This window comes from Poecile atricapillus, chromosome 5 (assembly GCF_030490865.1).
Source record: "Poecile atricapillus isolate bPoeAtr1 chromosome 5, bPoeAtr1.hap1, whole genome shotgun sequence".
NCBI lineage: Eukaryota > Metazoa > Chordata > Aves > Passeriformes > Paridae > Poecile > Poecile atricapillus.
In genome coordinates this window covers 11,008,359-11,034,730 of record NC_081253.1, presented here as the reverse complement: position 1 = coordinate 11,034,730, position 26,372 = coordinate 11,008,359, and the positions used below count along the sequence as shown (strand labels likewise).

The following is a 26,372-nucleotide window of genomic DNA, read 5'->3' as shown; positions in this document are numbered from 1 at the left end:
AGCACCCCAAGAACAGCCAAAGCTCCTGAATATTCTGTGCTGGATTTTTATGACCTTGAAACAATGATCTAGAGTAGTTTGTTCCCTAGTGTGCACCACAGCAGACATGTTCAAACTACAGGATTAACACCTCACACACCTATCAACAGACACAGGCATTAAGCAGGACGAGATAACAGCATGGGCAATCAAGAAGCACTGCATTCCAGTTCAACACAGGAGGGTTATAAACACACAAGCCTCTGAATCCAGCAGTGAAAAACTTAAGCCTGCCAAGCTGAGGATGGATTGAAGTAATGACTAATATTTCCTGGGAAAATATCTGAGGAATAAGGAAGATAAGGGGAATAAACATCCCAGCACCTCCAGACAGAAATAGCGTACTGAAGATATAACCCATCCAGTCTTCTCTCCCTATCTACTGGATTTAGCAGTATTAACATTCTAATTGACGTTAGATAATAACAGTGAACATTAATGACAATTTCTCCTCTATCCTCAATTTATTTAACAAGACTCATTTTTCATCCCCAGCCATCTTGGAGGTACAGTTCAAGCAGCAGGAACTATACTTGGCCAGACAGCTTCTGGGGATCACAGCCAGGAACAGGATATTGTCATCAGAGAAGGGTGGGTGGCTGGGAAAGGAGCTAGAGAGTCAACTCAAACTGATTCAAGATGACACATTTCTTTTCTATAGGCATCTTTTGGGGACCAGGCCAGGAAACAGGCCAGGAAAAAAGGCCATCTTTTTTGCAGTATCATGTAGATTTGGTCTCAGGTCTGATGGAGTCAGATTAGAATAGCCAGACTTCATCAGGCTGCCACACACTCACCTTCCTTTCTCTCTTCATACACACATCAGTATATATAAACTATTTCCACTCCTTCCACTTACTGGGCACTCAGTAATATTTTGGGTCCAGAGGCTCATGTTGGAGCTGTCCTCAATGGTGGTGCATCGCTTCTGCTTGCTATCCCAGCCACAATAAGGATCTCTGGCTCCCAAGCATTCCCTGCATGTACAAAGACAAAAGATTAAAGCCCTTTAAGACTGTCTAGCTCTAAAGACATATATTCAAGTATAGTCCTCGTATATGACAGCTGTCAACCACACCAAGGCTCAGCAGAAGAAACAATTTCTTTAAGCAGAGGTTTACCTGCTTGGAAGGGGGGAAAATGAATAGAAGGGCGATAGGCCACAAAGCAAATATCACTCATAGAAGCTGTAGATTAAAAATCAGTTCACTCCTCTGCAAGGCCTAGGGAAAGAAAATGACTTTACAAATTTTAGTCAAAGAACACTTGTCATTGAGATATCTTTGTGCCCCCATGTAATCACACAGCAGGCCAAATCTCACACAAGGCAACCTCTGTGACTATGTTTTCTGACACTGTGTCCATCCAAAGGGGTTAGACAAGCAGAATTAGCCAATGGATCAGTAATAAAGGCTTTCTATTAGTCTTGGCCTTTGCTGGAACAATGGCTTCATTTATAATCCCAGCATCAAGATGTCAGTTTGGAAAAGTCACAGCAGAACATTATTTCTAAGCTTTTGGCTGCTTTGAACACTGCTGTATTCATTTTCCTCCTGAATCCATATTTACAGGCTAAGTGTGTGTTCCCAACATGTGAGCTCCTAGAGAAAAATATCTGGGACTACTACTGCCACTAAACAGAGAAGATCAGTCACAGAAGTAGTCTGTACCAATAAAATTCAGCTGTACTGGTCGTTCCCATGAGTTGCTTTCAAATTGTTAATTTCCATTAAGAAAACATAAAGGTACAAGCCACATCATGCATATATTAGTAAAAGACAAAGAGAGGACTAAACCTAAAAAGATTCACAACACTATTTTTAATCCCTATGATCCATTCTCTTCTATCACATAAAAGGCTGATAAGATCTTTCAAAAAATCCCAAATGACTTGAAAACTGTCAATTAGACAGCAACAAGGGACCGAGGGGAAAGATTCAGTTCAGGAAGCTAAACAGGAGAGTAACAAAATGTATTCTAAGGCAAGGTATCAGTATGATTAACAAAACATAAAAAAAACCAAACCCCACAAACCTCAAATGCAATGAGATGTGAACTCTTCCCTCCCAGAAATCTTTGAAATCCTATTAGCCTGTAATCAGCAGCAAATAAAAAAGTCACTCACACACAGCTGAGAACACTCTGTTAGTCTGTACTGACTCCACAGTGATTCGTCCCAAAGCAAACCCCAGATTGTTTTAATGTCTGGTACCCATTGCTTTATATATATATCTATCTATACACAGACACATTTATATTTTAATTATGAGTTTCCAGTCTTCTCTGCTCCTACATTTCCTCTGCTAAAAATTTCATACTCAGAGTTGTAATGAACTTAACTTCTTTTTCATGCTTTAGGAAGGCAGTTACAATGACTGTCTTTACTGTATTTTTCCTTCAGTTGCTTCAGCACACTCAAGAAAAAGGCAAAGATCATTTTGCCCCAGTCCCAGGCAACAGAACATCAAATATTTACCTAGAAAATGACTTGGGATCCTCAGTCCAAGGACACAGAAGGGACATGTGCTGCTTTGCTCGTTACTTTGGCTAAGGACCCCTGCCCCGCTCTTTTGGCAACCTGCACCACCCTCACCCACGAAGTGGGGCTGCTGCCACATCCAGAGCTGCCTTTGCTGTCCGGCAGCCCCCCAGCAAGGGCAGCACCCAGTTCAATACAGAGCAGACTCTGGGGCATCTACCCCCACTCTTGACAACTTGGCACCACGGGAGGAAACTGCAGTTTCTAAAAAGGAGAAAAAGAAAAGCATTGTGGGGAGGGGGGAAGGCCCTGCTTTTCATCAGAGAGCCTTTTGGTCAGGCTTTCAGACCCTGACACCACATACACTATTGTTTTCAATTGCATGAAGCCATTTTGCTAGGCACCCAGCGAGTTGAGAGAGGTCATTGTAATTCATAACAGGGAAGGCTGTTGCAAGCATCACCCTATTATGATACACATTTTCTCTGAATTTAATTTATAGGAAAACATGTGCTGCAAAAATTCAGGAAATAATCTCCATATGTTCTGTGCTTCAGCCCTCAGCCACTCTGCAGGCTGCAGCATACCCCAGTTAGGCACTGACCGCTTTGCTGTCGCTAGCATAATGTATGTCATGGAGCTAATGTGCTGCTCTTGGCCGGGAGCAGCCGGCTCTGGATCCCTAACACAGCATTCACTGAACCACAGCCCGCGCTCCCCTGCCACTGCCATGGCCTGCAGCTGATGTGCCAGCAGGAACCCAGCTGCACAGCCACCAGCAGAACATGGTGACGGGCTCTGGGAAATGCTGGGCATAGCAGCCCTGGTGATGGGCCCTGGGAAATGCTGGGCACAGCAGCCCTGGTGATGGGCTCTGGGAAATGCTGGGCATAGCAGAACACGGTGATGGGCTCTGGGAAATGCTGGGCATAGCAGAACATGGTGATGGGCTCTGGGAAATGCTGGGCATAGCAGAACATGGTGATGGGCTCTGGGAAATGCTGGGCACAGCAGCCCTGGTGATGGGCTCTGGGAAATGCTGGGCACAGCAGCCCTGGTGATGGGCTCTGGGAAATGCTGGGCACAGCAGAACATGGTGATGGGCTCTGGGAAATGCTGGGCACAGCAGAACATGGTGATGGGCTCTGGGAAATGCTGGGCACAGTGAACTGTGGTGATGGGCTCTGGGAAATGCTGGGCACAGCAGCCCTGGTGATGGGCTCTGGGAAATGCTGGGCACAGCAGGCTCTGGTGACAGGCTCTGGGAAATGCTGGGCACAGCAGAACATGGTGATGGGCCCTGGGAAATGCTGGGCACAGTGAACTGTGGTGATGGGTTCTGGGAAATGCTGGGCACAGCAGGCTCTGGTGATGGGCTCTGGGAAATGCCAGGCATGGCACCTGTTGGCTGGCAGCTGCAGCCATCCCCATGTGCTGCATCTGGAGCGTAAGGAGTTCCTACCCAGCCCGGGCTCTGTCAAAGCACACACTCTGTAATTTAACAGCCATCACAGCCTGGGACTTCTCCTCATCTCATGGCAGGCCCTCAAAACAATTTGAAATCTAAAAACAAAATAGCTATGCTGTCTGCCTCCCTTCAGGACTCAGAGCACACTCATCTGCCTCAACTCTAGTGAGAAACCTATTATATTGGCTGACAGCGATACACCTAGGGATAAGGAGAAATGCATTTACTTACACAAAATTTAGCCCAGTTTTTTCCCTTTTTAAGCAGGAAAAGCATTACAATGTACGTGATGCAAGAAAATGACATTTCTGGAAAATACTTCCAGCAAACAGTTCAAAAGCCACCCTAATTTATATCCTTACAGTATCTTTAGAATATATATCCCTATTTGTGTCATTAAAAAATAAAACCACATCAGCAAACACATACCAAAAGACAAATATATGCAAGCACACATGCATACCCAAATCAAAATGCTTCAGAAGTACACTATCATTCTTAGTAGCTCAGGCACCATGGTGTGGAAAATGCAAAGATATCACAGCATTTTCCTATCCTCATAACACAATATAAATTGAAATGTTTACATGTAAATACCATTTTGTATTGTGATACTGCTGAAAAATCTCACAGAGGCCACAGGGCCTGCAGTCTTGCAGGGTAGTATCTAAATACTGTGAAATAAGATACAAAGGAGTTTACAAACAACAATGAAATTCTGATGTTTCAAAGGCAATGGGGCTTCTGCCACTGGCTCAGTTGCCCAGATTTTATATTGTACATAAAGGGAACTTTTCACTTAATATTTCACTTTCTCCTCAGTAGCAGGCTGGGAATGCCTCAAGGAATTAATGAGACACTAACTTGTTGTCTTCCACTACAATTCCCAGGGTAGAGGGAACCCATTATCCCAGAAGACTACCTGAGCATAGCAGGTTAACACTGACTCTCTTACTGCTAATGACTTAGTTAATGAAATACTACAAAGGGGGATGCCTGTGAAAGGAAGATGATGATACCACATGGCCCATGCCCTCAGTTTCCCTCTGGCCATCTAGTACCCTCACAATCAGTGAGGACTTGGAACCTCCTGACAGATATCTAAGAGGCTGGATTTATTTTGATCAGGCATTACTATCAACAGCGATTAATTTTAATTCATTGCCTCACAATAAATGTCTTGTGTGAGACATAAAGGCAAACACTGAAAGGTTCAATTGAAAAACAATTCCATTTGTGTCTCCTATTCAAGGTGTTTTTTCCCTCCAGTTCCTCATTCTCACTTACTAAGGTCATTTGCATGAAAACAAGATCTTGCTCCTAAGAGCTCACCTGCTGCCTGCTGTTTGGGAGCTGTAAGCCTCCCAGTTGTTGGCTGTTGCAATCATTTCTACAGCAGTGATCTGGGAAAACACAAAGGATTAAGACTCTGCAAGAGGGACACTAGCCACAGCCCACTGAAGTCAATGGAAACTCTTACCTATGACTCAAAAGAGTTTTTATATGGTCTTTGATACCTGGTGTGCTGAGCCTTCACTAATGGTATGTGCTGTAAAAAGGTTTCTGCTTCCAGTATGCTGATGCTGCCCAAGATCCCTTTCTTGTAATGTCCTGAATGACATCTTCTTTCAGAATCTTCATTAAAGCTTAAACATCTGTATTTCAAAAGTTTTTCATTCCCACTTTAATTTGCTCTGGGTCTAGACAACCTCATCTTTTGGTCATTTTCCCCTGAGAGTTAAAACTTTAGACTGTATAATAAATGAATCATCAAATCAATGGAACCAGACCCAAGAGGTTAGGCTTTGACAGACCAAAGGAAAGAAAGAATTACTATAGCTTCTTCCCGTTCTTACTACCAGACAGAAGACACATAAAAATGCCATTTTGTACCAAGAGCCACAAAACTCATTCAAAATATTCACAGTGAATAACTCTGCTCCTTTCATCTGCCAGGTTGTGCTTACTCTCCCAGTTTTCATTTCCTCTCTTTCATTTAACTTTTTATCACTCCTTGTTTTATGACTAATAGCAAATAGGAATGGAATGGCAGGACATGATGATGTGCAGAGACAGGGGTCTACACCCAAAGCCTGAGAAGTTCCTTCCCAAACTGTGTTTCCTCACAAAACCCTGCCACTGCACCAGGCGACAGTTCTGTGTTTTTGCTCATGACTTTGGAACCTGCAGTGAAGGTCCTGTTTGTCAGGGAGACACAAGAATTGTCTCTGTACCTGGTCCTTAGACCCCACGGGCATCACCAGTGACTCCATCAGAGGCACATCCATTGGTGCAGTGCAAACATTTATAACCCTGATCCTGCAAGGCACTGAGCAAGCCTCATCCACGCTCAGCATCTCAGGAGTGTGGCCAGCACAGGAGTGTCCCTCGCTCTTTTGGGGAATAAGACCTCAGAATTCCAATTCCACACTGGCTTGTTGCACTCTTAGAATGGTTACCTGCAAGGGAACAGCCTTTTGCAAGCAATAAGGGGGTTTTAGCTGTGTTAGTTGTGTGCATGAGGCTGTGTTTGGCAGACAGGCATTTCCTGACAAGGTTAGCTTACTGTCCCATTGCTAGCAACCTGCAGAGGGAATGAACTAAACAAATAACCATATTAGCTTCCAGCCAACCAAATCATAATTACTGACAACCTCAATAGCCCGTGCAAGGAAGAGCAGACCTCTGTCTTCCCTAAAGCCAGATGGCATGAAAAGAGAAGAACGAGAATCAAAAGGATGTTAGTGGTTTAAGAAAATAAGATTATAAAGGAGAAAAAAAGCACCAGATATTCTAGCAATCCCTCTAATTTTGATACCTTTAAAAATTCCAACTGCAGAAATGAGTTAGTGATCTGTACAAATCCATTATCTTTCCCCATGAGAAGAGAAGCCAAGTGGAACTGAGCTGCTTTAGTCAGACGCTGGTCAAGTAGCAGCTTCATTTCTCAGTTGATGAATATAACATATTCCATTCCAGATGTTACTGCCCTTTCCTCAAGACCAGTAGCCACACACTACATAAGGAATTCACGGGGCTATTTGTGGAGCAGGGCCCTGCTTGGGAAAGGCATACTGCAGCTCACAGGTACCACCACTGTGAGTAGTGCAGTTGATGTTAATCTGGACAGACAAGGTTTGGTATTTTGGCATGTGATATTGGATGCAGAGGCAGAGAAGCTGAAGTGTGCATGTGTCATTTATCACCCACACATGCTTAGCATCAGTGATTGCTGCTCTGCACATGATTTGTTTTGAATGCATAAATTAAAGCCATGGTGTAAATCAACCTCCAAAAATGAAGTCCATTTATGAGTCAAACACATGTTACTTATTAAAAAAAAGCAGTGCACAGACAGAGGATTTTCACAGGCAGTTTCATCTAATTTTCTTTTCCACATCAGGGACCTGGGCTTGCTAGAGCTCACCTTCTGGTCTACCATTTTCAATATCACTTTAATCGATTGAGGTTTATAGATTATGGCCTTGCACAAGCTACACAACTATTCAATTTCTTACTTTCTGACATTCCATTCCATCATCTTCTAGCAATAGTGACTTCTTTATTGGATAGGAATTTATTTTTATTTTTAAAGCTGTGAAATAAAACAACATTCCATTTATTCAAACATGAAGATTAATGCCATCTCTGATTAAATCTGGATTTATGTTTACATCAGTAAAACAGATTAGTTAAAAAAAAAAAAAAAAAGGAGTGTTCCTTCAGGAACACTTTTAGAAACTCCTGTCACTGTGCCAAACAAAACTGACCTCTAATAAAAACAAAAGTACAGAGGGTCTCTGACTACCAGTGACAGGATCATTCATCCACAAGAAAACTCAGATACTATTGAAGTCCTAATGAAAGCAACAGCCAGAAGGAATTCCTGAATGTGGGGCATGTTTGTCTGGGTTGCGAAGCACCACCGTTTCCAAGCCTCAGCAGGCTTTAGAGCCTTAAGAAAACATGGATCCCCAGGGCTGCCATATGGGAAGAGGCAGAGGGGACCAGGCATCCTTTTGGAAAGGCAGCTTGGGCAAATCAGTGCACTGAAGTGTTACTCCCTGTCCCTGCCCTGTGTCAGTCAGTGTCTGGAGGCAGCTGTCAGATTAGGACTAAGCCATGCTCTGCTCCTGTGCTTCTGCTGTGTGATTGCAGATCTGAGACCTCTGTGTGAACATGGCAAATTGCTGTAGTTTGGTGGTGTGGGTGGAGACAGGCAAAGGGTGGCTTAGGCAAGAGCAAATCCACTGCAAGGGACACAGACAGGTGCTTTATTCTGCAAGATGCCGATGATTTAAGAACACAAGTTATACTAAAATGGGAACTTAGGATGGGAAAGAAAATTGCAAAGGCAGAAAACTTAGCAGTGTGAACGATGAAAAAGAAACCTGAAAATAGCCTACAGTTGTCACCTAGGCTGCACAAAGTAATCCATATTCAAGCAGCTCCTTTGTGAAAGTTGGATTTTGTTAAGATCTGGGTAATTATTTTCTGCTCAACAAGATGCAGATTAAACTAGATAGAGCCTTTGTAGATTAATGTATCTTGGAAAAGGCAAGTAAATATTAGACCATCCATTACAGCCTGAGGATCAAACACATCTCCCTTCTAATGCAAGGATAACACTGTATAAAGGGAAAAATGGTCCTGCTACATATTCTCCAGTGCTTCTTCCCATGTAATTATAAAAACACCATCAAACAATGTTCATTCCTCTTTTCAAGAGAACATCACTTAAGTAAATGGATATTCTTGAAATCCAGATTTACCTCTTGCAGACTAGAGTGTCCCCATAGATCTACAATACTTGGGAATTTTGATAAAAGTTAACAGACTGTGCAATATTATGTTTTTCTATAACACATACATATTTTATGCATTTATATGTATTTAAATTTTAAACTGGAACCAGCAAAACCAAATTTGCCCTGACTCCAGATACTTCCTCTTCCCCAAACAGGTAAAACAGCACATCTCCTGATAAAAAGTTAATGATGCAACTGTAGCAATACATTAATTCCGTATTAACATTGGACATATTTGTGTTTTACCCTGCAAGTTCTGCCTGAAGCTTGAGACATGAAGAAAACCAGCCATAGCAGCAGTATGACTGCAGACCCTTTCATCAGGAGCCACCTTACTGAATGTGACCATTGCCTAGAATACAAATTTTAGGACATAATAGTAGCAAATGGCAAGATTTGACAGATGCAATGGATATCTGCCCTGGGGCTTGCTGGTAGCTTTAGTTATTAATCTTGTTTGTATAACAATAGCACTGATGTTAGGATAACATAACATATTCCAAGAAAACTACATGCTTTCCTGTCAGTTGCCACTGTGTTGAAAGTAATTTCACACAGCCCACCTAGCAGGCATCAGATGGTAATGACTTTTAGACAGCATTGATCTGAGCTGGCCTAAAGCCAACCTCCTAGAGGTAAAAGGATCCATACACTAAACTGTTCCTAAGTCACGTTGGCAGAATGCTTTAAAAATAGGCAGCAAACAAAAGCCCTGGCATGTTAAACCTATGTCCTCCCTCCTGGCAAACCCAAAACGAATTGGCAACCTAGTCATGATAGGAAGGAGACAAAAGGAAGTGAGTCCTGAAATCAGCTGATTTTGTTTGGCTTCTTCTGAAGTGACCTTCATCTGTTTCAGCAATTGTATAACTCTGGACTCCAGAGTTAAATTCCCCTGCTGTTCACTCAGGGTCATTTCCAGACTTCCGAACTAAAAGTGTGAGCCTAAAACTGTACAGGCTGCTTGAAATTAATACATGTCATTGGTTTGAGCAGAAATGAGAAAAACTGTAATAATTCATCTGGTTGGGAGCAGAGCCCCCTCCTATTTGGTATCCTCTCTTTTTTTCAGCAACACATGCAACAGAAATCTCAGCACAGGCTTATTCCTCAAACTCAGCCTTATGCTGGTTTTCCTGCTGGCCCCACACTGCATTTCTCTCCTCACTGTTATTTGTGATCCCTTCATACTTAAATGCCATCTACAAAGTATGCTATTTTCTTTCTTCCATGCCATTAAAGATAATGTCAAATAAGATGAAACTGAAAACCAATCTCTCTGGCATCTTACAGGAAACATGCCCCAGCTCACTACCTCACTGCTTATCCCTGTCTGCTTTTTATTTCCAATTTCAGTCACATCCCTTTCCCAGACCATTCAAGTGAAGCTCTTCGACTGCTATTCTGAAAGCCATGTTCCTTAGACCTCACCATCCCTTCAAACCTTAGAGGTCCATATCCTGCAAATAGGATGGATGCACTTAACTTTACGTGTATAAACAGCTACATTAAAGAAAATGGGAGTAATTGCCCGCTACAGCAGATGCAAATGTGTTGTCAGGATAGAGAAAATGGTATAATTTTGTACTTCTATTTAAAGAACACAGATCCATTTCATCTACAAAATTCATTCTTTCCAAGAGCTTTAGTGATCATGGTTCTGTTTGATGTCTTCATTCTCTGTCAGTGGGAGTCTCGCTATTTTCTTAAATGCAACCAGAATGTCAAACCAGATGTTTAGTGATTTATTCTGATGTATTATTGGATACTGTGGATGACAAAACATTGGGCTGAGCACTCCCCTTTCTGCCTATGAAGTCTTCCAAAGCTTTTCAGCATTATTGGTGATACAATAATTAGCTAATTCCTTTAATTGTGGAGAGGCTATATCAGCCAGAACAGATGGAAATTAATGATTAAGCTTTATCACAACATTTTTGTAGTCTGTTACCTTTCCTTTTGCCTCTATTTTAAAATGGATATTCAATGTGCTGAGTATTTTTTTAAACTCTCCGGGAGAAGATCTTCAAAACAAAATCTGAGCCAGATTTTCAACAGCCTCAGCTAAGAAAAAGTGTTGGATTTTCAAGATCTTTGATGAACAATCTGGCCATCAGAGTCACCTCAGCGATCTGCTGGATGCTGGGCTCCACAAGGGTCTCTGTTGTTCCCTCCCCTACCTTTTAAAACATTTTACCCAAAAATAGTTCATTGTTTGTCCTTCAAGGAGTTATCATCATACTGATTAAGAAGTCAGAGGATTTCCAGCCCACATTCAATTAAATCCTTCCCCAAAACCAGAAAACTTTTAGACCTCTACCCAGACTGTTATTTCTCCAAACAAGTTCCCCAATAGTTTCACTCCTGAAATATGGTAATCCTGTAATTCAGATTTTAGAATCCTACATTCAAGCACTTTACTCCTTTGTTACAGAGGATTTTGCATCATATAAGCCTTAAAAAAAAAAAGAACATAACATTAGACTCCAAAGCAATTCTCCATGTGATTATCTCAACCCCCTCAAAGGTGGATGTGATACAGTGATCAGTGATCGTGCTTGGAGCTACAGTTCCACTTTGGAAAGAGACAAAGAGGGCAGAAAACTTTCTGCTCCTTTAGTGTAGCTACTGACCCTTTTCTTCCAAAAACTCCCTGGAGCCATTTCAGGAGTTACTCACCTACACGTACTTAGTTTGTCTGATTGCTGGCCCAGAGCTATTTAGAGGTGAGCTGTGCTTCTCTCACAGATATCAAGTCAGCAAATAAGAGTCCTTGTCAGCTGAGTCATTTCTGCCAGCTTTGCATTAAGTACCATGGCTGGAGGGGATGTGTGGCTGAATTTAGGCCGAGCAAGAAGGCAAAACTCACCATCACTCAATAGCACATTCCCTGCAATGGGGTCAAAAAGCAGGCAAGGGTTCAGGTAAGAGCATGTCATAGCTGCATGAAGAGGACCTGGCTCTGGAAGCGGAGGATCCACACTGGCATGAAGGTAACCTGAGGTGGCACTGACAAAACCTGGGATATGCCCACAGCACAGCAGGGAGAGCACAGACAAGACAAACTATCCCCAGAACCACGCTGTACATCCAAAACTGCAACTTGCATCATGTTAACAGCAAGTTTTATGCAGAAAAAAATTATGGAAGGAGAAAGAAGAAGGAATGAATGTCAAGATAAAGTGCATTAACATAAACTGCCCAGGACAGGGAGAGGAGAAGGGGTGGGTATTCAAGAGACCGTCTGGTCATATTTCCAAATATTTCCTTATCCTCATTTAAATATGCAATCAAAATCCTTGGCCTGCCTCAGGGTTTCCGTCTGCTCAGACGCCCATGGTTCTGTTGCTGCAAAGAGTCAACAGAAAGAGATCATAAACTATTCCTTGTAACAACCAGCTTCGTTTTCCTATCTGTCTGATTGCAATTCTAAAAATGAATAACTGCACCCCAACCTCTGAAAAAATGACTAAACTACGCCTTACTGATACATCCCACCTGAAAATAATGCTGCAGATCTGAGGTCCTCAGCTCTCTGAAATTTAGATTTGGGATTTTGTTCAGGCACATTCTAAAGATATAGTTGTGTCAGTGATAAGGTTGCAGTACTGGTTCTTCAAATATTCCCCACCAAAGCTTGGGGGCAACTTGAGGTAAAAAAAATCAAAGCTCATTTGAAAATTGCAGGGAAGTTACAAAGATTTCAAAGCAATGCAAAATTCAGCAGCAAGCACAGCCAAACTACCACCCAGCAAAACAACCTTCAAAACATTCTGCATATTCAAAGGCCTTGTAGGTTTTGCTCATGTTGGACATCTTCCCAAGAGTCTCCAGTGAGTGGGGAACGGCAGCACTCAAGAGAGCAGGAAAGGCAAATCAGGAACACACACGCACAAGGCAAAGTCCCTGCAGCCAAGGCCAGCTGTAAATCTGGACAGCTGACATTACAGATGTCTTCCCGTTGCCCTGTTGCTAAGAGTGGCTGTTCTGAAAAGACAGACTGGGACAGGTCAGTGGGCACACACAAAACACTGCTCAGACATCCACTACATCAAGACACGAGGCTGAGTTACTGGTCACCATTTAAGAGATTGAACTGGTGCTGTGTCAATAAACAAACATAAAGGAGATGGCAGAAATCCTTATCCCTTTCCATTTCTTCCGTTTGCTGCTGATTTTCCCGCTGCCCCAATTCTGAGCCTCGGTACCAAGCCCTGAGGTTTTAAAGCAGCAGAGCAGTGAAGAAGACCGCTGGTCAGAATCAATGATAGGGTCAATTTTACCTCGATACATTATTGCCTGTTCCAGGGAGGAGGGGGAAGGCAGGTTGAAGACAACAGCTCTGTATCAGCAATCACAAACCCACATCAGCCCCCAGGGTCTGAAAGGCTGAAAAGTTTCCTGATAACAGGAGGCAGAGCCTACAACAAACAATGTGGTATTCCTGCCTGGGAGGCACAAATTCTCTCCATCACCTCCAAGCTTCCCGAGCCCAGCCGCCCACCAAAACAATTACATTATAAAAACTGCTGAAACCAGAGCTTTTTGAGGAGGCCAGTCACGAAGTCACAGCACAACAAAAAAGTAAGCAGGGAGGGAGCCCTTCTTCCCATAGTGGCTGAATATTGGCGTGTATTAAATATAGACACAACAATAAGCAATAAATCACAGCCCAGGAGAAGTGCCAGGTGGAATGCACTGGAGGAAATTAAAATATCCTTCTTGATAGTGTTCAGGATTGAAAGAAATACAAAGGAGGTCAAATTGACTTATCACCTACACAGCCAGGATGCTAAGGGGAGAAAGGGTTCCAACACTTGCAGAGGAAAAAATTCAGTTTAATAATTTCCTAGACAAAAAAAATAAAACAACAAAAAAACCCACTTTGCCGAAAATGTAATACTAATATCATAAACATCATCTCAAACAAATAAATAAATGATGAAATTTCTTGGCTTTCCTACTTTTTTCCTACTTTCTTCTTTTTTCCTTCCTTTTTCCAAATGCACAGTCCCTCCACAAAATTCATCAGCAGGGCAAAGGGTCCTTTGTAATGTACACAAGAACTCTAAATGGCCAGCACCCAAATTCAGCAAATTCTGACCTCCCACATCACATCCCACCATGCCATCCGTAGACCCTATCTCGTTGACCTTGCTACTGCCCCGTGGCTGGGTTCTGCTGATTTCTATTATGAAAGTAGTCAATGGAGGCAAAATTTGAGTCTCCCAACCCTGAAGAACTGGGCTGTTTTCTTGCTTCACTCAAAATTGCCTCCAGAAAGTTTGTTTTATTAAAAAAACAGCACTGGCACACAAACTTCACAGTAATTTTAGCTAGGACTCAGTCCTACAGAGTGCATAAAACTGAGGCTGCTTTTGTTCACCAGCAGGCAAGGGAACCTCTCTGACAATAGGTTCTTGTTTTGCTGGGATAAGCTTATACAAGGCTGCTCTGCAGCCTCCAGGACCTAAATATGGTGCTCCTGTGAAATACCCCACCCATCTGCTCTCCAGTCACTGCTTTTTTCTTTCTTACCCCATTTTAAGGCAATTCAGTAAACCTCCAACATTTGAATTTTAATGGGAGTGTCATACAGAGTACTTGGGCAGGCTGAAAATAGGACAGCATCTATAAATTACTGGAAAGCTGAACTCAAGATTAGGAAAGGAAAGGAAGAACTCATTTCCCTCGAAACTGGATCATATACATGTATATGTAATGTATATATACACATAAATATTCTCAGATTGAGACTATACAGGACAGCCTGAAAAGGACTGCTGTTATGATCTACCTTTTTAAATATCTGTTTTTAAGGGCTGAGGACAGGATGGCATTTTCCAGCTGTGTTTTTTTCTTACTAAACACTTTTATGTCTGTCTGTTTCAGACATATGTGGATTTAGTACAAGATGATATATCAAGTCTACCTGTTGAAAATAAAATTATGGTGACATTTTCTATATCAGTTTTTATGGCAAGAGAACAGGGACATCTTGCAGTAGACCATGGAAGAGGGAACCCATTTAATTGGCTAACAAAATCCTTCCTCTTGTCTAGCACAGAGGACATCAGTCTCACACAAAACTCTCACAGAGACAAGCAAGGCAAAAGTATGAGAGGAGAAGTATTTTCAAGAGATGTAAACAAGTAAATGCCCACAGCACCCAGTGAGATTATTTGAGTATCTGTCTCAAACAGTTGCTATCACACTCTTTCACCTGCTTAAATGGAGAGGCATTGTTTGGATGCAAAAACCTTCTACAGTTCTGTGTGGAAGATGGCTCTGGAGCCAAGGCAGACAATTAGAAAAAGTAGTTTTTCCTACTCCCTTTATAAGGTATAGTCAAGGCACAGAATCTATCCAAGAGTAAGAAGTGTCACACATAGTTGAGATGAACTATTGATTTCCAAAAGCAATAACAAGTTGCCACACAGCCCAGCCCTGCCTCATCATATGTTTGAGAGGTGATGACTCGGATAAGCAAGGAAAGGCTGGCTGTAATCCAAATTCAGAAACCTTCAGCCATACTGCCAATAAGAACCACCAGGAAAAACACATGGACTTAATAAAAAGCAACACTGTAATATGAAGTTAAAAAAAAAAAAAAGTATTTTAAGCCCTTCCTTGGTAAACATATGATTAATTTCTGAGGAGGACTAATTAGCATTGACAAAAAAAATAATTTAAAAATTGCTTATCCTCATGGTTCTTGTCATTGAAGTATCTACCAGGAGATGCACTTCAGCAGTGTTTTTTGTCTCTCATTGATGAAAAAAAATATCTTCTAAACTGAATCAGACAGGAACATGTTACCCTGGTGTTTTTTTCTTTAACCAGAAGTGGGGTATATTAGAGCTGTAAATTTACTTACCCTTCTGTTCTGTACATGGAGCATCTCTCCAAAGGAATTTTTAGCACTCCATTATTTAGACCCACAAAGAGTGACCTGTCACTGTGTAGGATTTGGAGACTCTTGATTGCTTCCTGTTGTCCATCAGGAAGGATCTGCATTTCCTCCAAATAACAACTCCTCAGACTCCTGTTAGTGGTAGAAAGGGCCTTCAAGATGGTGCCATATTCTAATAGAACAAGAAACAAGGCACAAGTAAATCTTGGAGGCAATGGCTTAGTTTCATACCTGCCTAAAGAGTGAAATATTAATTTCATCTTTACAGAGTTGATTTAGCCTAGTTCTGGATCACCTGCTGCCCATGGTAGAGAGCTCCAGCTACATCACTCCTCAATCCTCAGAAACCACCTGAGAATGCACTTAGATGGGAATTCAGAAGGATGTGAACCATCTGGACAGTGAGTACCTGACAGTTTTTCCTGGCTGGAGCACTGAGGCAGAGGGGTCTGGTCCCATTATCAGCGAGTTACAGAGCAAGGTGACCCAGGATAGCAAGAATAATTGCTGGTGCTTTGAGTCTGTATTTCTATTGGTTTATAGAGCAGATCAGTGTGATTTGATGTCATGACAAATGACAACAGATGTAGCAGCCCTGCTGGAAATCTCTGAGGCCTCCATAATGACTGCATGGGTCACAGACCTAATTGATCCTCTTCCTGGAAGAAGCCAGCTTGACAAGGGGATGCTATGGCATACACAGAAACATACATGTTTGTGCTCACAGTGCTCTTACCTAAACAATTTAAAGATCTGCTAAACTGTGGGAGATTAATGCACACCACTTTTCATTAAAACCCTCAAGAGGTCTGTCGGCCCAATTGTTCCTGAAACTTGATCTTTCTGTTCCAGTAGCTCTGCAGTGGTGGCAAAGCTCAGCAATTTATAGTGGTGGGGTTGGCCACCGTGTAAAGTTTCCCTTTCATTTACATGTGGAACAAGACTGAAGTTTGGGCTCAGTTAGTCTCAGGACTGGGTTTGTGTTCAGGGCTGCCTCTGGGCAGGGCTGTCTCTATTTGAGCATTTCACAGGTTTAAACATTTCCAGCATACTCTTCAGCCATCACTAATGTGGGCCATAAAGTAAACATAAGTAGTTAAGGTTATGGCATTGGACCTTTCTACACTAATGATACAAGGCAGGAAGTATTCCAACTTTCTGTAAGGCTTTGTGGAATCTCATTTTAAGTAACTGTAAGACTCCTCACTTTAAATATCAAGATATCATATTGGCAGAATCATGTTGCATTTCCATTTAAGTACAACCTTCTCATCAATGTTCATGGAGTTCCCATACTGGGAGTGTTGCTAGAGCATATAAATAATAAACCAAGATGATCACTTTTGAAATAAATGGTGGTAAAATTTAGATAAATTATGACACAGTCCTGAAGGTCCATTCTCCTAAACACGAGAATGAGGCAATGACTCTGCATTCAGATGTGAGATTAAATTAACACTTATGGAAGCAATCCATCTTATTCTAAAGTCAAAGCTTCTGCAATAGAGGATAACAACATTATACCCATGAGGCTGGCCATATGCTCTGATTAATCAAACCATTTAATTTAACCTCTATCATTAGTATGAACACAGGCTAAGACAACCATTTATAACACTTTGTCCTTCTTCAGCATCTTCACTTATCCAAGATACCTGCAATTTTCAGAAGAGGCAACATGTCCTGCTAATTAGAGGATGGAAGTCAAAATCATGAGACTAAATCGTACACTTAATTCTACCACTGGCTTGCTATGCTCCCACAAAAAAGCACTTGCCTCAGCTTCCCTATCTGCCTTAAACTTCAGTGCATGCCCATTCCCAAAAGCACTGTGAGTCATATACCAGTAGGGACATGGAAGTGCAAAGGAAAACATAATTAAATCCCTGGGCAAACCCAAAGGTTATGCATTATTATCGCTTATTCAGAGATGGGTCTGTCATAGCTCTGAGAGGCAACTGACATGCATGAAACCACAGAGCGTTCCAGCGACCTCTGCTCTTCCCCAGTGTTATTTATTAGCCTTATTAGTTGAAACATGTTTTTATAAGAGGGAGAAAAATGTTATTGTTCTTTTTAAACACAATGGAGATTTATAGTCTGATCACTTGGGACTCTGCCTCAAGTCCTCCATCCTGCCTTTAATTTATTCAGGCAAACAACTTCAATGCTGTTTTGTACCAAAATCATATTGAATTACAACTGTGTAAGGACTTCACAGCCAGACTTCCAGGGCTGCTAGGTCTACAAGCAAGCAGGAGGAACTGTTTGAAACCCTCATGCTCTTACCTGTTCCAATATACATGACATGGTAGAGAGTATCCTTCCCCTGAACAATATCAACCACCAGTTTGGAAAATCGAATGCTGTCCTGAGTCACATACGGATCCACAGTCACTGGCTGCACCACATCATTCATCAGGAACAAGCGCTGTGCATCCTGCAGGACTCTCTCCGTCAGGTTCTCGTTAGGGCTGTCATCGTTCAGTGTCCCACACTAAATACAGAAGGTTGAATTTCAGAAAGTGCATCTTCTCCCCAGCTCAGCATGGAAACTCATGTTCTGTTGATTTCCTGGGGAGGTGGGTCTGTGTGAGGGTCACAGGATTAAGTACATAGCCTGATCACAGGTCCTTAGCCTAGATTTGGCCTGTAGACCACTCTTTGAAAACTTTTCTCCTAGGTGGTCCACTGACCAGCGATGTTTAACAAACCACGGAGAAAAAGAAAGAATTAAAATTAGATGTAGATAGATTTTAAGGTAGCAGTGGAGAGAAAGTTCTCGTGGAGATAAATCCTTGAAACATTTCAGACAATCTTCAGACTCTACCTAGCATCTCAGTCTGTACAACCTGGAGTTTTAAAAAACCTGAAAACAGATTGGTTTTGCATCAAAGAACCAAACTTGCCACACTGCTTTTCTTTAATGTGCTCCACTCTGGACAGGCCCCCACAGGTGCATCTGAAGCAAGGCAGGTTAACCATGAGCTCCCCCCACCCCACACTCTTCTCTCCTGACAGCAAATGCCATATCAAGCCATGATTACCCATCCTCCAGCACCAAGAGAGGCACTGAAACAGGGCTCAATTCCCCAGCAAGAACAGGGGAGTAGAAGAGCTCGTCTTGTGTCTTTTAAACAGCCTAAGTCCTACCAGGTGGATAATGCATTTTAAGGCCTGAATTTCCATCTTAGATTAATCTCTAGAACTCAGTAGCCAGTGCTAGTTTTTTGGTCCAGTAGCTGGGGCTGGATCTCACTCTTCCCCACAATATCATGCATGGATGGCAGAAAATTTATTAGTCCAAAAGGCAGCAGGATGACTGGCTATTTATCTTCCCAAGACCATGGGAGAACAGTGCTACAACTAAATTCTGCTGAGTCTCATACTCAGTCTATGAACAACTTCACTACTCACTAAATGGAACTCACACCTGAGCAATTTCATTAGACATAAAATCCCACACATTTCTTTTTTTTCGTTTTGGGTCCAGGTATTTGGGCTTTCCTTGAAGAAAAGTCAGAATACTGAGAATTAGGATGTTGGTTTACAGCACTTGAGCTGCAATGTACAAATTTCCCATGTGCACACTCTGGATACGCATCACAGCAACTCTTGGTGGTATTGCTGCCTTTCCCAGGTGCACCACACAGCCCTTCTCCTACCATGTGCTAAAATGAGTTGTCAGGGATTTAGCACACATTCACACAGTAAATATGGATTCCAGTGGCTGGTGTACTAAGCCTTACAATATTCTAGATGTTGGGGGAGCTAGGAGAACACAGCTATTTTAATTCTCACAACCTATGAACATGGCCCTTTTTAATCAATTTAAGCATCTTCCTCAATATCCAGACTAAAGTAACATCAGTGGGTTTTTTATGTATCCTCAGGTGGGTTTTAATGCTTTTTTCTATTGCAATGGTCTGGTTTTTAGTTCATGACTCATCCCACATTTTAAAGAGTTCTTAGATCTTGTTGTATCCTATACCCCTTGTTCACACCATTGTCTTCCTTTGGATGCTTTTCTCCCCATTCACTTTTCCTTCTAGAGCATCACCTAAAAGGAGTCCCAGTGGCAGAAATGTCATTGTTGATTTTGTTTTCTGTTCTCAGCAAGTCACAGATAATTCTTTTGGTCTATTGGCACCTCATGTGCTGACACAGCATCCCTCTGGTTTGGTTTAATGTTGTTTTGTTCTAATTTCCTGATTATCTGTACTGTCCTGGTCTTCTGTATCCTTCAGTATTTCTCCTTCCTCTCTGCAAGAAAAGAAATCTGGCATGCTTCCCTCATCTTTCTTTGTGAACACTGAGGCAAAAAAAATTAATTTAATGTTTTTGCAATATCTCCCTCTTCTGTCATTAAATTACCCTTGTCATCTCCTTAAGGCTCCTCACTGACCTCTTGTTCCTTCTGTACTTGAAAAATATCTTAATCTCTTCTTGCAATCTTCCTTTTGTCTACCACATACCTCTTTTTCCTTTCCTTATTTTCCTCTGACCCTTTTCTTTCATCTTGCTGCTGCAGTCTTTAAACTCATTTTATCTGATACTTTTCACTACATGGAAATGCCCTCCAAAATCCTTCACTATTCCTTTCCAAAGTCCTTTACTATTCATTTTGGGTTAGCCTAGCAAGGGATAGAAAGTCCTTGATCCTAATATCAATGATTCTAGTCCTATGATTCTAAATATTAAGTTTCCCTTAATATTTCCTTTAAAGTTTAAAAAACACCCAAGAACAAGCACAACAAAAACCTGGCTATGTTGGCATGGCTGGGCCTTCAGCAAGGCTTTGCTTCTTGGTTTTGAGTGCACCAAGCTGAGAGGGTGATCAAGAGGCCAAGCCTGTCCCACCTTGTATGGGCAGGAGCACTCAGTCAGGTGCCAAAAGGGAATTCAGGAGAAGAAATGAGGTTTCTCAGCAGGAAGACAAGGCTGTCCCTGCCTGCAGCAGAGACCTGCCTCCCATCTGCTCTTGCTGTGATTTCAGGGAACTGTAGAGCTCTTTTTGGAAGGTCCTTGACATCACCAGTTTGAAGGCAGATGGCACTTGCAGGCAGCCTCAGCACATTTGCCATAATAAAGGAGAGCCAGATGCAGACAATTGGGCTGAAAGGATTTGCCATGGGAAAGAAAGGACATGAAGACAAGTCCATCCTCCCTAGGATTCCCCTGCTGGGAAGAGGCTGAGCTGTAAAATGGGCTCATGCTTCAGAAGACTCAGGTTTGTTGGGGCTGTCCCACACATACTCTGCCCCACACTGGCTGGATCTGGTGATAAAGCAACTGAAGCTGTCTTATCATTTTTGAAATTGATTTAACTGATAATCCTGGAAAATTGCTCATTCATAAACTCAACGATTTTTAAAAGGAGAAAGAACCCCTGTGACAATCCTCATGTGTCCCCTTCCACCAGTTACTCTGGCAACATGTCTATGGCTTTTGGCTGAGCTACCATGTGTTAAAAAGTCATCCATCTTCCACTGAAGCACTTGTAGCCTTAGGGGCCCTATCAAGTGATGGAAAATTCATCACTTCCTTACAGAGTCACAGTGGTTAATTACCCTTCTTGTTTAAAAAATATAGGTTGTGTCCATTCTAGTCTGACTTTATCCAGCTTCAGCTTTCAGTCCTTCCCAGTTCTAGTAGGGACATTTCCTATGTCCTCTTGTGAGAGACACATCCTCAGAGTACATGTGTCAGTGATAAGTGCAACAGAGATTTTTATAATTCATTATTATAAAATACCCAGACCATTCTTATTATTCCTTAAACCATTCCATTTTTGCCATGAATTCTGTGGCAAGGAGTTCCACAGACTAAAACATGCATAAATGAGGAGAAATACAATTTATCTGTACCATGGATCTGCCTGAAAAGACGAGCCCTACATAAATCAACCCACTGAAGTGACAGAACTTCAAAGGGACTGCAGTAAACTGAAGGGCAACAGCAGTACCTGGAAATTAGGGATGGGGTTTAACGTTGGCAGCCAGGCTGATCTTGGGTTTTCTTGGTAACGGAAGGGGCCATTAAATGCCTGAGTAATGGCACTCAGATTGAAGGCACACACTGCTGAGGCAGCTATGCTGTTTCTGGAAAAGTGGAGGGAAAAAAATCAATTTAATCATCAGAACATTGACATTTTCATCATAACAGACATCAAACTCCACTCAAATAAAATACATGTAAATTGCTAGGTAGATGAACAGTGACACCAACCTCACAGGGAGTAAAAATAAATAAATAAATAAACAGTAAAATGCAGAGGACTTGTGTAACAAATTTGAGAATCAATTTTAACTTTGGTTTTAAAAAGTCAGAGATTTAAGGGCCATGGAAGCAGTTCTGACAAGAAAGGTGAATACAGTTTAATTTGCATGGATTATTTGAGTCTGGCTTTATTTTTATTTTTTTAACAACCCATCTACCTTTACTGATTACAAACAAGCTAATTTTTAATCTTTTGTTGTTTCTCAAGGTGAAATTCTGTTTCCACTGGTTCCTGAAATCTTCAGCTATAAAATATATCACCTAATATTAAATTTATATACATGCAGTGGAAGGGAAAAGGTGACAGTGACAAACCTGCTGATTCTCAGACAGCTCAGCATGTCTTGCTAATTCATGAAAACCTCTATTTTCAATGACCACATTTCATTTCTGTGTGTTCCCAGGTGGGAACAGGATCTGTGTGGGGCACAGTGTTCACCAAGCATGCTCAGCCAGGGGAGGCACAGCACAGTGAGGGAAATGCTGCTGTGGGAAGGACTCTTTGGAAAGGAATGTGCTTTAAGGATGCTGGGCAGTCACACTGCACACACATCAGCTGGCCTTTGCTGCTCCATTTCAGTCCTGGAGGACCCATTTCTGCAGGGTCCTGAGCCAGCTCATCTCCTCCTCCCTCAAGAGGGTTGGAGGGCATTTCTAGATGGTGACCTCAACAAAACTGACCCAGAGGGACATTTGATAAGTGATGACCTGAAATTCAAACCTGCTCCCAGTTCTTCCCCACCCCCACCTTTTTTTTTTTTTAGGAAAACAACAAGGTTTAGAGAAAAAAGATATCAAAATAAAAGTAAAAATAGGGCCAGCATGAGAGACTGATTAGTCACGGTGCCTTTTAAATAACCCAAGCCCTGCTGTATGTATCTTTCTGCTAATTAAGGCAATTTGAATTCCCTGAAAAGAACTTTCTTTTTTTTTTTTTTTTTTTTTTTTTTTTTAACTAAACCAATAATTACACTCTCTTGCACACACAAAAAAAAGCCTTTCTACACCATTCCAGGCTGGAAAGCAGAAGAACAGATTCTTTCACAGCATATTTCTTCTTAGCAATACAACATCAGGAAGAACTTCCTGCCTTGCCTTCCCATTCTCTGCTCCCCCCTGCCCCTTGCATCCCCAGAATGATGGAGTAGCTCACTTTGAACATGTCAAAGCAACGCCAGGCAAACCTTTCTCCACTTTTGTCTGAACACTGCTGATGCAGTGCATGCTCACAGACAGCAGCTCTTAAGACAAACCTAATGATGGATGACAAGTAAATGCCTTGAGGCGCACACAGAAAAAAAAAAAGACAATGAGGGAGAAAATGAAAAAGGAAAAGAAAGAATAAAATTCCACTAGTCTAATGAAAATACTTAGGGAAAAAAAAAAAAGGATATTTTTAGGGCCCTGCTAAGGACTTCATAGTTTAACTTTTCTCTTTGCTGGAAAGGAGAAAGGAAAGTGGTTTTCCATTAAATCTGTGGACCATTTTCTTTTCCATCTGTGACCTGGCATATTTCCCATCCCTCCTTATGAAAAGTTTGATCCCAGTCTCAAGCCAGTGACATCAACTGGTGCAGCTGGGCCCTGTGCTTTTGTGTGAAGTGCAACTTCCTTTATTCCCACCTCCTACCTCCTGTGACTAACTCGTTGATTTAAAGAATGGGTTAAGTTCAAAGAGGTTTTAACATTGTCTCTATTACCTCCCAGAAATTTTTAATAAAAACATCTTAAATATTTCATCAGTAGCTTCCCCCAAAAGCTCTCTTTCCCACTGATTCAGCTGGGTATAACATAACATGCAATAAATCTATACGTGGGTGTTACCACCACCACTAATTCCCCTTTGTTATAAGATGACCCTAAATTCATTAAACATGAACCTTCCAAAGTAGAAAGTACCTGTAAACACGAGCAATAAAAAAATCATAGTTTTGTGTTGCATTGGCATTTTATCACAAAGAAACTCAGACTGGTGCATAAATTAACCCTCCTTGGTATGCAGAGCTCATGCAGCATGATGTAAGTCCCAGTGAAAGTTTAAAGAATAATTACCATTATTTCTCTAGTCGGATGACAAATTGGAATATTTTCTCTCTTTGAACTTTTAAAAGAACACCATGTTGTAGACCCAAAATGCTATTTGATCTAACTTCAGCTGTTATCAATTACTAATTTCTTCAATTACACAAATGTTGCATATTATATTATCTTCAGAAGATACAAGAGAGATTCTACATCCCTGATGTACAAAGAATGCTTAAGTGTACCCAAGGAGACAGGTAACACTCATCACATCTCATGTTAAATTTGGGAGATGGATTGGTAGAAGAGAACTGTCCTAGCCAGAGCTAGTCTATGTCTCCCCCTTGATTGTCCAAAAAGTCACCAATTTGATAAATAAAATACAGTTATTACTATTTTTCTCATTTCCAACTTCCATTCTTGGCTGGATGAATGGACAAATGGATAGATAGAACATTATCACTATGAGCAAAGAAGTCCTCTCCAACTGCAAAAAAAAAAAAAAAGGTCAGCTCAAGTGCCCAAAGCAGTAGAGCCAGATTTCCTTTTAATGTTCAGGAAGTTTGGCTAATATCCTCTAAATATTTTGAAAGAATGACTCATGTGCCTTTCAATCTGAGGACAAATCTTCCCCAAGTCCACAGTCAAGGTGCAGTGCTCAATCATGTTTATTTTTTCTAGGTGCTTCTCTGTTGGGTCACTTTTGACTGACATTGGCAATGGTGGAAGAGAAACAAAACATGGAAGAAGGATGAGGGTGGCCATGAGGGTACATATTTCTTGGAATTTACAGAGGGGGAAGAACATTCAGGCTCTTAGTGAGTGCTTTAGCTCAAGAAGCTGGGGCTGATGCTTTGTGACTTCAAGGGCTGAAGTTCAAGCCCTGTCACACCTGCAGGTGACACATTAAAACAGGAAGGTTTGTACTTCAGTGGGGCTTCACTTCTTTGGTTTTCTGTGGGCTCCCTGGGAACAGGCCTTTATTAATACTGGGCAGGACAGCACTGCACACAAAACCCCAAAGAAGTTGGCTGCCCCGCACGCGGAAGGCACATTTGCCATATGGAGTAACTACTCAGATTTTCATTCTCTAGTTTACACGTCAAGCTAACACCCCCCTGGAGAACATGTATTATTGAAACTCAATACTATGCAGACTGGTTATAGCTTGAAACTTATCATCCTAGCCTTAGGCATCAGAGAAAAAGTTATTTGAGTTTTCCTGACTTAAAAATATACATTATGAGTTTTTTAATATATTTTTTAATTAACTCCTCTTTTCCATTCTGCTTTCACAGCTACACTAAATCATTCCAATTACAAGTTTTTTCAATATCAAGCCAAGAAGAGGTGATTATGAAGTATCAGAAATCATACCTTCCCCTCAGAGTTCCAACACTGCTTTTGATTTGTGGACCTCAAACAGTCTGTGGCAGAGGTAAAGCCTCCCCGCCTTGGAAATGCTAAATGCCTTGTGGCCCTCATGACCTTGCTATTACAGTGTTCAACTGCAATAGATGCTGTTTTCAGTCTAGGCTGTTGTGATCCCATCTGCCTCATTATTCTCCTTCCAGCCCTTCTCTCCCAAGTTTGTGCACCTGTCCATCTCATGGGCCAGCTCCAGTGTTCACACAATTGTATCAGATTGTCCAGGCAATTAGCCTGGCTGGAAATTAATGTGCTTCTGTTGGGTCATTTTTAGATCATCACTCTAAACTACACAAGTTGCACTGTCCCTACAAAAAGTCTGAAGCCTGTCAATTCCCAGGTTTGTATCAAATTAAGTTACCCCAAAACTGTGCAGTCACTTTTTATGGACTCCAGGAATCTGTGAACCATGGATTAAAACCACTGTCCTAGAGGCTATGTTGTCATATTGGATAACACAGACCTATCTGTTCTTTCACATTTACCAAATGATCTTCCAAAAACTGCTGCTCAGACTGTTTAAGAAATCAATATCTTGTCAGTCTCAGACTGCTGGGGATAGAGGAAGGGCAGTAAAGCCAGTGCAACTTACACATTAGTAGTGAAGACACCGTAGATCAGATCTTGCTCAGGAAGGTAGAAGGTGCTTTGCAATTCATTGTAATAGAAAGGGATTTCTCCAGCACGGGAGCAGTTCAGTCTGGCCTTCATGAAAGTTGTCCATGTGTCCTCCAGCAAAAATCTCCCTCCAATATCATTTTTGCAAACCCTTGCCACACGAGAATAAACTGTTTTCCCACAGTCATGTTCCACCGCGTTCTCACGGAAGAAGAAGTAGGTGAACAAGCCGATGTCATAGGCAGCAATAAAGTTAGGCTCTGAAAAACAAACATTTGAAGAGATTTATATAGGTTAGAAATCAATCTATGCTCACTG

General features: G+C 41.7%; 1 protein-coding gene across 1 annotated transcript in view; it reads right to left on the bottom strand.

Annotated features, from left to right (window-relative positions):
* The window catches only part of SEMA5B (semaphorin 5B), a 266,477-nt gene that overhangs the window by 40,430 nt on the left and 199,675 nt on the right, over positions 1–26,372 (bottom strand). Inside the window, exons 10-14 of the mRNA XM_058840177.1 lie at positions 26,029–26,314; positions 21,673–21,808; positions 17,997–18,204; positions 15,672–15,879; positions 899–1,016 (exon numbers count right to left, since the gene is read on the bottom strand). Of these exons, the coding sequence (XP_058696160.1) occupies positions 899–1,016; positions 15,672–15,879; positions 17,997–18,204; positions 21,673–21,808; positions 26,029–26,314 (956 nt within the window). The remainder of the gene's footprint in view (positions 1–898; positions 1,017–15,671; positions 15,880–17,996; positions 18,205–21,672; positions 21,809–26,028; positions 26,315–26,372) is intronic.